The sequence below is a fragment of the Corvus kubaryi genome, unplaced genomic scaffold (assembly GCF_017639235.1).
Source record: "Corvus kubaryi isolate FWS band 111438036 unplaced genomic scaffold, C.kubaryi_AGA036_p1.0 37302, whole genome shotgun sequence".
Classification (NCBI taxonomy): domain Eukaryota; kingdom Metazoa; phylum Chordata; class Aves; order Passeriformes; family Corvidae; genus Corvus; species Corvus kubaryi.
Genome location: NW_024581095.1, coordinates 1,203,744 through 1,219,413, shown reverse-complemented (window position 1 = coordinate 1,219,413; position 15,670 = coordinate 1,203,744). Strand labels below are relative to the sequence as shown.

Here is a 15,670-nt window from a genome sequence, read left to right as displayed (position 1 = left end):
TCTTGTGACAACACCTTCACTTTATTCTGCTGAGTCTTTTTTTTCTGCACAGTACAGGAGAAGAGGGGATTGTTGATTAACATCTACTTATTTTGTGTTTCCTAAAGCACATCCATATTCAAGCAGCTATAAGTCGTTTTCTGTAGTGTCTGAGAAATAAGCTCTCTCAAACATCTGTTAATATGTTCAGCAGTCTTAATACTCAACTTTCAAAATGTTATAAAAGGTTTCTGTGTATTTTTGAAGGATATTTTTTCCACTCCCTTTAAAGAGATGAGTCAAACTAACTGGATTATGTTTTATTGTTTTCCATTCTAATAATAAGGTTGTAAGAATTGCATTGATTTGTGTGGGTAAGACTGGAGGTATGTAAGATATCAAAATGAAATAAAACTAAACCTGCAGTATTTCAAAACTAGCTGGTAACCACTAGCCCTGTCAGTCTTTAGTATCAAGATTCAAAGGTTGGAGGAAAAAGAGGAATAGGATCATCTGGCCATTACATGAGTTCTAATGTGCTTAAGAAGCTACAAAGAAGTTCTGGTTTAGTCTCTGCTGAAGTCACTGTGTATAACAAATTAAGAGTAGTCACTAAAGTATTTTAAATTAAGAAAAAACACAAGTTGTGAAGGCTATAAACCAGATGAGAGCAAGTGGAGTGGTTAGGGCATTGTGTCAGAAGTTGTAAGCAAAATTCAGATGGCACTGGCGTTTTTGAGCAATGGAACCTTTGGTTCTGTGGGTGCTGTTCAGTGCCATTCCACACCATTGTGGTGACTTGGGAGGACGAACCCCATCACTCCAAATGTCCCCCCTTTCCTCCTTCTTCCCCCACACTTTATACACTGAGCCTGATGTCACAAGATCTGGACCCCCTTCGGTCAGCTGGGGGTCACCTGTCCCAGCTGTGTCCCCTCCCAGCCTCCCAGGCAGCCCCAGTGTCCTCACCAGCATGGCCATGTGAAAAGCAGGAAAGGCCTTGGCTCTGTGCAATCCCTGCTCAGCAACAATAAAAACATCTTTGTGTTATCAACTCCGTATTCAGAACAAATCCAAAACACATCCCTGTACCTGACACTGAATAAAATTAATTCCATCCCACCAAAACCAGCACATATTAGGAGAAGTATAGGGTATTTTTACTTCCCAATCTTTCAAAATTAAAACACGTCTAGTACATGTATTTTATCACTACAACATTGTGAGTTATTTGTGATGTTAATAGTAATGTGGGGAGGACTTGGGGTTTTTTTCTAAACAGATCTTATTTTTCTCCCCTCAGATAACATAATAGCAGAAAATATAATTAACTGTACAGAGCTGTACTTTCTTTAAAACAAACAGCTAATCACCTATCTTGTATCTGCTGAATGCTTTCAGTGAAAAGTGTTAAATTACTGGATGCCAAACTGTGGGGAGTTGATACACAGACAAGAAAACTAATCTTACTCCAAAGAGCATCGTGAATATCCATAATTGCCAACTATGAGGCATGCAAGCTAACACAGCGCAGCTGGAAGTGATATTTAGTCTAAGAGTAAACTGAATTTTCTGACGTCAGAACAGTTGTCACTGTCATCAACTGTCACTATAATTTACATGTATTTTCCTTTTTTTCTTAGTCAGAAGTGGCTTAGTTTGGTTTGTTTGATGATTAGAGGTAAACAAACAATGCATTCACAAGTGATGTTTTTAAAGAATAAAGACACATAAATACAAAGTAATAGTATGGAACAAAGAAGAACGGTCATGAGAAACGTTGAAAGTAATGTCGAAAATGGATTTTTAAGGTAACATTTTCACTGATTTTGCTGCAAAAGGCTAGGAGTCTTAACTTTCTGATGTGAATCCATCAGGGACAATAGAAATATCTCCTCCAAAATGACTCCTTTTACTGTAATAGAAAGCTATCATTACACAAAGAGGCTTAGAATTCAATTATTTATCAATTATCTATTTTGCTATCTCTGAAGCATAGTTGGAGGCAATGGAACTTTTTTTTTTTTTTCTTAAATTGATTGGGTGCATCAGTTCTTCAGGGTCCAGCCATACTTTGATTTTCAGAGATCAGTTTCTCAAAGCATAAGAACCAGGCCTGCTTCACGTTTACAAACAGTGTTGGTGGTAGCTCCTCTCAGAATAAACACTGCCATCCTAAAATAGAGAACTGGGAAAGGTGATTTTTTTAAAGAATATTTTAAATTGAGAGTGCTTGTAAATGAGGGGGGAAGTCCTGACATTTTTCTGTCCTTTTATATTGAAAGAGAAATGGTTTTGTATGTTAAGAAGGAAAGAAATTCTTAACTTGCATGAGTGATGTGGCATGGTCTGTGTATAATAGTAACACCTAAGGTTAGCTTCTGTTGTTCCAAGGTATTGGCTTTAATATGATTTGTTCAGTCTTTGAAATACTGGAGACTGTGTAGTCTGTAGAATGTATTAGAAGCTGCAGCTTTGTTTTGCCTGAAGCTTGCCTATGTAACACTTTTACCTTTACAGGAAATCTTTGGCCGTAATTATCTGAAATATTTTTTTTTTTTTATGTTAAGCTGAGGGTTTGCTTTCCTTTTCTTAGGGAGATACACATCTGAGAGTGATGTATGGAGCTTTGGAATCCTTTTGTGGGAGACCTTTAGTTTAGGAGTATGCCCATACCCTGGAATGACCAACCAACAAGCACGAGAGCAAGTTGAGAAAGGTAATTATTCATAGGGTGCGAAAGAAATGCTGGATAAATTGTAAGGATACAGTATGAAATAGCAAAGAAATAACATACGAGCTTTGTAGCAACTTTAGCAAAAATAATACAATGTTTTCTAAGAGGCTGAATCTAGCTCTGTGGGAGGAGTAGGGTGGTATTTAGGCCTTTTGAAAAAAAAAAGGAATACATTGACCGTTAACTTAAAGGTTGGAAGACAGCATGCTGACTTTCATTGTTGCAGAACTAACAGGTGAGATGGAAAGGAGAGATTTACTGCTGTGCAAAGCAGAAGCTTGAACAGAATGAATTATTTAAGATTATGCTAATGCAGGTATAAATATTCTAAACTGCCAGAAAAAAAATCTGTATCATTCCATCTTCTTTATTAAATCATTTCATAGAAGGATTTAGCAATTATAGTGGAGAATGGTAAGCTAGGTGAGCATTACAAGCTGCATTTCTCTTTTACAAAATAATCGAAAGGCTTTTACTTAAAATAGCGAATAACTGTAAGCAGGATTCCAGGACTTTTGATTTATTTTCATCGTCTTTAGTGGCATTTCAGAACTGTTCCTTCCCTACATAGTACTACTGTATAATTTATAAATTGGTTCTAAGCTAGTAAAACTTCTAAATTATTTAAAACAAAACAAACAACAAGCAAACAAAAAAGCCCTGGTTTGCTGATTTACACGCATTGTCAGTGTTTGTTATAGTTTTATAAGCACTCTAGGTGATATTAAAGTTTCTCCTTAAAGGCCAAATCAAGTCCTAGAGTCCAAACCATTCTTGTTTGAAGTTACATGCATTCATCCCATTCCTAGAGCAGATGCATGCAGTATAAAAAAAGCAAAATTATTTCTCAGATTTACCTGTTTTAAGAGGTCGGTGTCACTGCGCTATTCTCTAGAAAGAGAGATACAGAGACCTGTGCAGTGGGTCTGGAGTCACAGAGCTGCATTTAGCTGTAGAGTCCTGTGTGCCAATGCACATCACTGTGCACTGCCTGTCATTTGCTCAGAGCTACATGTGGTAGACAATTCATGGAATCACAGAGTCAAAGAATGGCTGAGGTGTGCAGGGACCTCTGAATGTCATCTGATCCAACCACCCAGCTCAAGAAGGATCACACCTTTTTGAGATAAGCTTTTGCTTATCTCAATGAATGAAGATGCCACCACCTCTCTGGGCAACCTGTACTCAGTCACCCTTGCAAGGAAAAGGTGTTTCCTGATGCTCAGGAGGAATTTCCCATGTTTCAGTGGGTGCTCATCACCTGTGTGTCCTGCCACTGGGCATGGGAAGAGCCTGGACCCCGTCCTCTTTGCACCCTCCCTGCAGGTGTTTATATACTTGCTGAGATCCTCCTGAGCTTTCTCCTCTCTGGGATGAGCTGCTTCAGCTCACTCAGCATTTCCTTATCGGAGAGATGCTTTGGTGTCTCCATCATCTTGGTGACCCTTCATGAGACTGTCTCCATTGTGCCTGTGTCCGTCTTGTACTGGGGAGCCCAGAACTGGACCCAGCACTCCAGATGTGCCTCAGCCAGTACTGAACAGAGGAGGCAGATGATCTCCCTCAAACTGCTGCAACATTCCTTCTAGTGCAGCCCAATCTGCCATTAGCATTCTTTGCTGGAAGAGCTCATTGCTGATGCATGTTCAACCCTTGGTGCTCACCAGAAGCCCCAGGGCCTTTCCTGACAAACTGCTTCCCAGCTCTGCATTCCCAGCCCGTGCTGGTGTCTGGGGTTGTTCCTTCCTGGCTGCAGGACTTGGCTCTTCCCCTGCTGAACTGCTTGAGGTTCCTGTCAGCCCCTTTCTCCAGCCTGTCCGGGTCCCTCTGGACGGCACCACGACCCTCTGGTGTATCAGCGCCTCCTCACAGCTCAGTGTCACCAGCAACCTCGCTGGGAGCGCAGCTGCCCCATGATCCGGAGCATTAATGATGATGATGTGACACAGGATTGGACTCAGTACTGACCCTGGAGCTTCACTCAGACTTTGTACCACTCATCACCTCCCGTCAGGGCTCACTGTTCAGCCGGTTTTCAATCCACCTCCCTGTCTGGTAATCCATCCCATAATTCAAAGGTGTCTTTGTGAGGATTTTACAGTGAAATCCCCTCATATACCAGGCCACTCATCTCACTGAAGAAGTTTCTCATATTGGTCAAGCATGACTTGCTCTTAGTGAATCCATGCTGACTTTCTACATGCTTATTCCTGATGACTTTCTCGTCCTTGAGGTGCCTGAAAATTGTTTCCAGCATCAGCTGCTCCATCACCTTCAAGGTGATGTTGACCAGCCCTGGGTGCTCTGACTTGAAGATAGGAGTGACATTTGCTTTACTCCTGTCCTCAGGTACTTCTCCCAGTAGTCACAATGATGTATGAAAGATTATTGGGAATTGTGTGGCAGTGACATCAGGCTGTTCTCTCAGTACTCACGGGTGCATCAGGGCCCGTGAACTTAAATAAGTCCAGTGTGCTTGAGTATTCCCTGATCAGGTCCTCTTCCACCAAGGGTACATCTTCCTCATTCCAGCCTTTCCCACTGATCCCTGGAGCCCGGGATTCCTGAAGGCTGGTCTTGCTAGTAGAGGCTGAGACTGAGAAAGCATTCAGTATCTCAGCCTTCTCCATTTCCTGTGTTGCTGAGTTGCTCAGTGCCTCATTCAGCAGTGGGCACACATTTTTTCGAGCCTTCCTTTAGTCCCCTGTGTACCTAGAGAAGCCCTGCTCGTTGTCTTTGATACCCCTGACCAGATTCAATCCCATCTGGGCTTTGTCTTTCTTAGCTTCATCCCTGGAGGCTCAGACAGAGTTTCTGTATTCCTCCCATTACCTGATTTTGTGTTTGATTTTGTCCAGGAGCTCCTTGTTCATACATAGAATCCTCCTGGCGTTTTTCCCAACTTCCTACTTGTTGGGAAATTGTCTTCATTGATATGAGTACACCTCTGTGGTCCAGGGTATTGATGACATGCCTGAATATCCACTTACCTGTGACTTTTGAATGATGAGCTGCTAATTTACTTAACTGATTGTCCATTTTCCTGCTCACTGCCAAGTCAGAGAACTCCTTTGGCTGATGGCAGCAGAGAGGTGTGGAAGTCACTGCCTACCTAAGCAAACCAGAAGAGAAAGAGAGTTGAGATAAGATGGAAAGATACAAAAGTTAAGAAAACAGAGGAAGGAAAAATTACTGAAGTGCAAACGGGGAGGGAGTTCTTTAAGGAGCCAAAAAAGGGAAGAAACATGAGAATAAAAGTTGGTACATCTTCAAAAAGAGCAAAGAAATTTACTCCCATCTTAATTTTTGTTACCAATTTTCTTACTGCAGCGAGGAAAGGAAACAACTGAAAACCAGAGGGTAGCAACTTCCTAAGATGCAGGAAACAAATCTGTGCATGTTGCTGCTATTAGGGATGAGGAGCAAACTGACCATTTAGCATGCCCAACTTAAATATCACTGGTACCAGAGCTTTAATTAGTTTATAATTATCTCTCATCTATAGGTTATGTATTGAAGATGTTCCTCACATTGCCTTGAAGGTCTTTTTTAATGAAATGGTCTTTAACTTTGCTCTTTTTAGATTTGTCAATATGCGTAAGTTTTCAGTACTAAAAGTTTTCCCTACTTTTTCTGTGTACCAGGCTACCGAATGTCTGCACCACAAAAATGTCCGGAAGAAATACATAAAATAATGCAGAGATGCTGGGACTACAAACCAGAAAACCGGCCAAAATTCAGTGAGATTCAGAAAGAGCTGTCTTCAATCAAAAAGAAAGTGACATAGTGATGAAGAAGTGCCAAACTCAATGCCTGGGACTTTATTTTCCAGTGAAGTAATTTTTTCCCTCAAACACTATGCATTTATACAACAATATTTGCAATATTCTTCTAGGATTACTTTGAAATTAAGTGGTGTACCATCTTGAATGGTGTCTACACCTGCATTAAAGATATATACTGCGAAATGCTATATATCCATTCACAGTAGTACTGTAATTTAGGTTACATGTACATAGGAAAGCACATACTATAAATTTAAGGGACAGTGGCTTCTATCTGTTTTACAGCAAATAACTGCTAGTGAACATTTTTCAGAGGTATTCTACTTTAAGCTGTGCTCTCACTCTGCTATCCCTGTCCTGTATGTCAACATATTAATTTAATGTGGGGATTGTCATACATGTTGACCTTAAAACTGAAGACTGTTTTAACAAGTATTTCAACTAGAAGTTTGGGGTTTTTTTTAATTCTTTCTGCAGCTGATATATTTAGGTGATACTTTGTTTTAAACATGAAAGTCAGTCAGATTCTGGATGCAAACATGCTTACTGAATGGAAAAATCCAGATTTTTTTTTTGTAGCTGAATTATTTGTGCATTTATTGAAATACTTCTGATTTTTTATGTGATCTACTTAAATCATGCCCTTTTTTTATGCCTGCAGAATTCAGTAATAATTTCTTTTACAGTGACCTATGTTTATTAGAAAAAAAGACCAATATAAAGTCTTGACTGCACATGCTGAGAAATACTGCAAACTATCTGCCTTCCAAAGAATACCTAAAAGTAGTAGGCCAAGAAAAAAAGGTTTATTAATGATTGCCGCAGATAACAAATATCATTGATCTTAGAGGAGCTAAAGGATGTATTGCTATATTTGCTTTTGATCCTGTTTTTTTCCTGAATTGGTAAAAATTCTCAGAATGCAGCTGGAGCATGCAAAAGTTTATTCTGAACAAAAGAACATTCCATGCATAGTGTCCAAAGGAAAATGCTACTTCTGTGTGGCATGAGGAAGTTGTTCAAACAACCAAAAGGAAAGAAGTATGTTTAAAGCCTCTGACAGGGAACAGCAGAGTAGAAATACTAACCTATTTTTCTTAGATAATTGCAATCAAATATCAAAAGACTGGGGATAAACAAGGTTTAAATGTACCAAGAATATAAACCTTGTGTTTGTATATATATACATATAAATATATATTAAAAAAAAAAAAGCCAGAAAGAATAAAAACTTACTAGATAGGGGCAGGAGGAAATGCACCATTTGTTACTTTGACTCTGGGTCCTCTTTGCAGCTGGAATTGTTTTCTAGGGCTCTACATAGAAATAGGAACAAGTTACAGTATCCCTGTCTGAGTTCCAGCATTAAGGTGCTTAAAATATTTCTAGCAATTTACTAAAATGTTCAGATCAAGGGATACCAGTTGCTGCTAATGCAAGTAAGAAACAGGGATTGTAAGTAACACAGCATCTGGAATGTTAATTAGCCTTATATTTTAGTGTTACAGTGGGATTGAGATGTAGTTAAGTCAGTGGCTACATTACATTTTTATTTCTGTTAGAGTGGCTTTTCTATTGTCCACAACATCTTTTGCTCTCTAAAGTATATTTGCCGTAGTGCTGAGTGGTGGTTTAGGGCTATGTGTGACCAAAATAAGTGTAGACTAGAAGAATTTGTCTGTTACATAGGAATTAGTGTCCAGCTACAACAGTGAATGGTTGTGTGGGGGCACATCACCTGTATTTGGGAGGTACTGTCAATATCCAGGTGTAAGGAATGGTGAGTGCTTCTTGCATTTTGTTAAGTGATTTTTTTCTTGGAGATAAGGAAGCATATATATACACATACCCATGAAAGTGTAGTGCTTGGAAAACTTGGTGGCATAAATGAAAACTTCATTATAAGTGTACTGGATATATTTACTTAGTTCTGTACTTCAAGCAGCCCAGAGATATTTTTCAAGAGCAATAGGAAACATTCTTGTTAGTTTGTATGCTTCTAAGTAGCACACAGAGTCTGTGCCTTAATTTGCTAGTATGCTAATGCAAGTGCAAGTGTACTAAGATTTAAGGAATGTTTCACAGTCATTTGGGAAAATCCAAGATTCATCCAACTGTGTTTCCTTATGTATGCATCCCTAAAGTCTGCAAGTAAGGATAACAGTGTCAGCATTCATAGCTTTTTTGGAGAGTTAATATTCTTCTGTTAGAGAGGTGGACTATTTCTTTGCCATATGCCCTCTTGACAGCAAAGAAATACTGCTTTATTCTGATAAAATAAAATACTGTTTTATTTGTCATAGATTAACCAAGCACCATCCAGACTCTTGCAGAAGGATACAAACAGTACTAACATTTTTTTCTGAAATAGTTAACCTCCACAAATATGTACCACAGTTCTATTTAAAGTCTTTTTAAAACAGGGGATTTCTACAGCTTTCGGAAAATCTGTTACTGTTCCTGATGTAGGCATCAGTTCAGTTCAAAACTAGTAATACTTTGGGAGAATACCAGAATGGCTTTATAGGTATAGAATAAATGTCAACACAGGTACATGTCTTTTAAATTATTTAAACTTTTCATGTCATTAATTTAACAGTTTGTGGCAGAACTTGTTCATCGTGTCTGACTTGCAATTGCTGAAACTATTCAACTTAGGAAGTGGAATCCATACCTATAGATACTGTAGGCTTCTCACAGGAGCATTCACAACCAAGCCTGCCATACCATGAAATTTGAAAGAAAGACATGGCACTCAAGGAGCAAAGCTGCAATATCTTCTCTGCATGGCCTTTTGATGACTTAATCTTGTCAGGTTAATCTTACCAGGTTAGCCAGATCCTGGTCATTTGGCTGATGTACCATGTTTGCCATAGAGAACTTAACAAAGAAGTTAAAATTAAGTCTCTTTTGCAAGTATGGATTTCAGGTTAGGTTGTTACACTGGCACCCCGAGGGAAACCTGAATTATTTTACACTGTTAAACATAGGAAACTCTAAATACTGTTATCCTCAGCTTGTAACATGAGATGGAATTCAACCGGTTATCTCTTAATTTCATGTTTTTCCTAGGAATTGCATTCATTATTTTAAGAAAATTGCTTTGACAGCAAAAAAAGCATCCTTAGTTTGTTTTTAGTAGAAAATAATCACATACTAGCTTCCAAGTCCAGTCATCAGTGAAATCATAAGGTTTCCTAAGCTTCTTTATTTTATGGAATGTAAAATAGTGAAAAGTATCTTATCTGAAAACAAACCTTGCTTCAGCAAAAGGTGGTGTTGTAGAGTTAGCATCTCACTAAGGCATTATCTTTGAAATGTGCATTTTCTTTAGTTTCTGTGAAAACCAGTAAATTAGCTTCTCATTTATCAACCACAGTTAAATTGCATTTCTTCTTAACAACAATATGCCTTTTTGCAGAGTTGCCCAAAACTTTTTTGGAAATTGTTATTGAGGAGTGCATCACCAGAAGGCCATCAGTAAGAACTGCAGCTGGTAAAGCCCATTCTTAGTGACAGGAAAGACAAAACAGGTTAAGGAAATATTAGATTATTCATACTTAAGTGCTTTTTCATCCATGTCTTTGACCACCTGTTAGGCTTACTTTAATCCTACAAGCACATCATTAAAACTTACTATGAAGTTACCCATTTTTTACCTCTTTATAACTATTTTGTTACCCTTTTTGCAGCCATTGTAAAGATAATAAAAAAAAGAAGAAAACCCCACATTTTTCCAAGGTTATGGAGTAACCAAGTCTCAGAAGCATTTAAAAATGTCTCCCCTCCAATTTTCCCAGATGTGCTCCTGCAGAAATATTAACAGTGATTAAATACTGGCCCTGTTTCCAGTATTTTTGCTGTTATATCCTCTAAATGTCAGTGCTACTCACAGACTTGAGAGAGTGCAATATTTTAAGACCTAACCTAGTGTGTAAATAGTGTCATCAAACATGGTATTCAAAAGCAACAGTTCTGAAAATAATTGATTGTCACAAACAATAACTCATTATAAACATTAAATAAAGGGGAAGAAGCTGAAAGAGTCCACTTTCTGTAACAGCTGCCCTGTTTGTAGGCAGTAGAAATGTTTGTTAGCCACTGCACTTGGATTTGTAACATTTTTATGGCTAAGCATTAAGTAGTTTGCAGTTCAAGGAAGAGTTTACCAGTTAATTTTTTTTCCCCCTAAACCACAAAAGGACTTCAGGTATTGTTGGAAGCATTCTTCCTAGGCAGGTCAGGGAACAATACCCCTGCTAGCAGCGAAGTTATGCATTTTTTCTTCTTAGAATGGTTTTCATGCAGTCCTTCACTTCCAGCAATTACTTCAATTAGTAATTAGAAGGTAAAGGGCAAGTCCAGTATTCCTGAAGTTCCAAACAACCATGAGTTTTTAAGAGATCTGGTAAATTTGAAATATCAGCTCAATTAAAAATGCTTTCTTCCAGTTTCCTTCTGCAGATTTACTGAAAAACAAAACAAAAAAGCAGTCCTTAATCATTAGTAACAACTTACTAGGAAAGTGAATCAAACTGAGGAGCCTATCAAGATTTTTTAAGAGTTGCTCTTCCCTGGGGTAGCTTAAGTTTAAAGGTGGAAAGCTTCCCATTATAAATAAAGTTTAAAGGTGGAAAGCTCCAAGTTGAAATGGAAGAATCCTTTCAGTTGCCACATTATGAACAGTCAAGTATTGCTACCATTTCTGTACTCAAAGTGGTACTGAATTGCGATTTCCAGCTCCTACATGCATTGCAGAATTGCCTATTAGTATGTTATTAATACCCGACTTTACTTTTAGATCAAAGAAGGGAAGATTCTCTCATTGAAAAGTCCAGCAAGATCTGCCTGGTAGCTCCAACATTTTTGTGTATTTTCACATTCACTTAGCAGAGTCATTGTGTTCATTATAATAAGTACCAAATAGAATAGGAGCTGGAAGCTTCTGACTTTAAATTTTCACAGCTTTAACCCTAGAATCCAACTTGATTTTGCTTCTCTGTCAAATAAGCAAAAGCAATTTCTGTATTTCAGCCTTACAACTACTCTATAAAACAGAAAGATGTGTTTACTGTTCTCTCCCAGGAATGCTACCTCCACCAACAACCCTTAGTTACCATTATGTCCCCTTCTCTTTGATACAAAATTTCAACTGGAACATATGTCCAGGTATAGAACTTGGATGTTAACTCAAGAGTTGTTTCTTTTTCAGGCAGTTGTATATTATTGGCTATATTATGGTTTCAGAGCACCATTTTCTCAGGCATCATCTAGGCAGGAATTAAATTAGAATTTTCAGATGGTTTAGTTGGGGGGATGGTTTGTGAGATAAAAGACTAATCAGGTCACTAGCTACAAGCATTGTTGTTTTGCAGCTGTTTGAGATTGTAGTTATGGGAGGGTAGTTCATTTAGAGAGCTCAGATCCATATGCCTTCTCCAAATGAAAAACTGTTAGGCATACTTACAAAAAATGGATAAATAAAACCCTCAAATAGAGTTGACTGAGGTCATAAATTGAAAACATAGAAGAGCCATGAACTAGATTCTTTCTTCCTCCATCTCCCAGAATGAAATGCTTTGTAAATACAACTTGAGTTAATTGGTTTTGTGTTTATAGATAAATACATCCTCTGAACCAGTATGATAACCTAGGATTCACATTGAGCAGAGAATGCTTGGAAAAAATCCTGAATTGCTACTATTTGGAACCATCATCTAGTTTTAGAAATGAAAGTGTTTGTAGATAAGTACTTAATTTAAGTTTTAATACAGTAGGCAAGCCAGCCATTGAAACTTTTCATCAATATAAGGCAATTAGGCTTTTTAAAAGAAAAATCAGATCAGTGATTCCTTCTACATTACAGATGTTGAAAGTATGAGCCAGAACTTTCCATTACTAAAAAAAAGATGCACAGTACTCTTTTCAGTCAGCTCAGTCTTTCTCAACATATGAAGAATTCCATAATTGTTAATGCAAGTAGCAATGTAAAATTCTTGGATTACTGATATGTTAATGACTTAACTCTGAGCTGTTGGCTCAATTCTCAAAGAATCTTTCTGCTCTCTAAAGAGGGCTGCAGTAAGCTTACACTTCCAGCTGAGCTCTGCTGTAATAATCTGTACTGTTGCATCTCCCAAATACTTCCTAATTCTGAAGGCTCCGTGTACCACAGGTGGCGCCCTTTCACTTACCAAAAAATGTTATTCTGGTGACAGAAAAGTCCAAATACACTCCTGCTTTTGTTCAACTCAGAAATACTGTAGTGATGTTACACCTAGGGCAATGTGTTTGTATGAAAATGGAAGTAACTGCGAATCAAGGTGAAGCACATTGTTCAAATCACATTTTTAATGAAGTTGCATATCCTAGCTATATAATGAGTTGTCCACATCATAAAATACATCAGAGAAACCACATTCTTGACTGCCTAGTGTACAGTGCAGAACATCCTGCTCCACACAGGGCGAATTATAAAGCTAAATACGCTCCTTGACATTTTGCTATCAGGCCAAATTAGAACAGTGTCTTCAAAATCAACAGCAGTGACTTAATTCCACCTAAGCCTTGTTGTGAATTTCCTTCTTCTTAACAGACCTTTTCAGATAGTGTTAATTCTCATCATTTTGCTTTCAAAATTTTGAATTCACTGTGTCATGCAACATTTACTTATAGTGGTAATTATACACCCCCCCCCCCAGTATGAAGTGCTGAGACCTCCAGTTCCAGAAGGTATGCATTATTGTTGTGTACAGGGAACTGATCTTGCACTGGGTCTCAATTGATACGGCTTAACATGTCTGTTTCCATGGTTAATTGTACCATTACCCGTAAATCACAAGCTAACTTGTTTTTCCACCAAGCTTCCCACCTAATTTTCACTAAAACGCTGAAAACGTGATAGGGAAAACCCCATGATATAGGCTCATCACACAGGACACAAAAGGCAGGCAGACTCCTATAGAGAAATTTTGGGGCGTGAAAGCCAACATTAAAACACCTGCCTTGTACCTTCTGTTAAAGGACTGAATAGTTACATACGTGTTCAAGTGACTTTTGGGGATGAAATTTGGGCTGGGGTTGTAGGACTGCTGTTTTTAAAACTGCATGTGTTGCTTTTCCTATGTGTAACTGTTGGCAGCTGGAGATGGAGCAGGGGTGTTGGGGAAGGTGGGAAATTCACACCACTGACCTGCCGTCAGAAGCAAGACTTGACACCAGCTGCCTTGAGTGGGCACAGATACCATTTGCAGATGTCTTTAGGTATCTACTCAAGTCTCAATTTTGTGCCAAAATATGCACCAGCAAGTCTAATATCAGGTAAAGCACCTTTTATGCTCTTTGTTGTTTAAAAATAATATATTTGTGAAACAGATCGATAATACATAACACTGGAAATGGGTGCTTCTTCCCTAAGTATACATGTAAAATAAAATAAAAAAGAAAAGAAACAACATTTGTGAGTTTATCTGGCTTTTAATTAAGTTTGAAAATGATAAGTATGTTATACAGTTGCCAGTTGTTGGTCCTTTATAATTTTAAATAGATCTGCATTTTAGCTTTATTTATTTGCCAATTTTTATATACTTTAAAGTTACACTTTAGAACTCAAGCTAACTTTTTATTTTCCTGGGCTGTTATATAACAGATTTTCAGTTTTCTCGTAAACTGCAGACCTTTTTTAAACAGTCCTGTGTCTTCTCCTTTGGACCAGTTACCACTAATGAGTCTGCAGTCCCCTTTTTACTGTACTCTTCCAATAAATGTAAAATGTTTGTATCAAGCTGTCTCATTTTATTTGATATTTACAAGTTGTTTTTCTCATTTGCTTCTGTAATCAAGTGGAAGACCAACTCTAGTAACATAGGAATAGACAAAATCCATAATTCTCTATTTCACACAGCGGGGGATCCCCAATTTTATTTGATTCTTTTGGAAATTTCTGGTGATAATATCTGTATGATCCTCCCAGTTTTGCATTACTTTTGTTTATTGTTTGCATGTTAGAAGATACTGAAGCAAGGAGTAACCTTGGACAGAAGGGAAAGGAAATGTGAAACAGGCTGAGAACTTTGTTATGAGAACATTATTATGCCTTAAAAAATATAAACTAACATTTTGAGATCTTGTGGGTAACATAAAGTATGAATACCTCTATTTGAAGAACTTATTCCACTACCTAGCACTCCCTGCTGCAGATGCACCTTCTCTGAAGGCCCAAAACCAGGTAGAAAGACAGGATTTTGGGTACCTGCACCTTACATGGTGTTGTTAAGCACTCTGCACACTGGTACAGCACTGTGATTTGCAAGACTTGGTGCCTGACTGAAGAAGAAGTTTATAGCAAAGAAAGCAATTTACAGCTCAGGTTCCTAAGTGGGACTGAGGTACCTGTGTCGATTTTTTCCTAACAGAATACAGTTGTTCCCTTTTACAAACTCTTTGAGGCGTTTTCCCCGCCATCTCCCAATGATCATGAATGGATGAGGTGTAAGTCCAAAGCTTGTCCCCTGAATTTCCCCAGTGTGTGTTGGAACAGAAGACAGCACAGTGTGGGATTGCACACAGGTCTGGTACAATTCTGCTGAGGCTAATTTATTAGCAGGATGATTTTAGAAAAGGTTACTGCAGCTAAATCTGTTCCGCTCAGTGATGCCCGGCCTCCGAATAATAGAGATACGTTGTTTGAAAACCTGCGACTGCCCAACACTGAGCAGCACGGGGTCATCAGATTTCCTCCTTTGAAGTGTCACAGCAGTGAAGTAGGAATGAGGCTACTGAAAGGAACCTTGAAGGAGATCAGGGCCTTTGTACAGTCCTACATTTTCTGCAGTTTAGAAGTACAGTTAAAAGATTTGCTGTTGAAAGGATTTAGTTGATTAAGACTTCTCACAAGGTCCCAAAGGACACTGGTGCACAAGGACCACTTTAAATGGCAGATCACAGCATTTCCATATTCTTGAGATGCCCAGTTTAGCCATGCAGGCACATCTTACCCTATCAAACTTCATGGCCTGCAGTAACAAAATGCTCCAAGTTAGATATTCCCTAATTCCCAGGTGACCTAACGCTTCACTTCATATTTCAGCTTGAGTTCGTCACTTGGGACTTTTATGCCTTGCTGACTTGTGAGCCCTAACCTTGCAGGCACTGTACAGCTGGCAAAACT

General features: G+C 38.4%; 1 protein-coding gene across 3 annotated transcripts in view; it reads left to right on the top strand.

Moving 5' to 3' along the window:
• FER (FER tyrosine kinase) overlaps positions 1-14,284 on the top strand; it is a 161,458-nt gene extending 147,174 nt beyond the window's left edge. For all 3 annotated transcript variants that reach the window (XM_042028047.1, XM_042028046.1, XM_042028048.1), the window contains 2 exons: positions 2,576-2,698; positions 6,361-14,284. In XM_042028047.1, coding sequence (XP_041883981.1) covers positions 2,576-2,698; positions 6,361-6,503 — 266 coding nt within the window. In that variant the 3' untranslated portion in view covers positions 6,504-14,284. The remainder of the gene's footprint in view (positions 1-2,575; positions 2,699-6,360) is intronic.
• Positions 14,285-15,670: the final 1,386 nt, after the last annotated feature.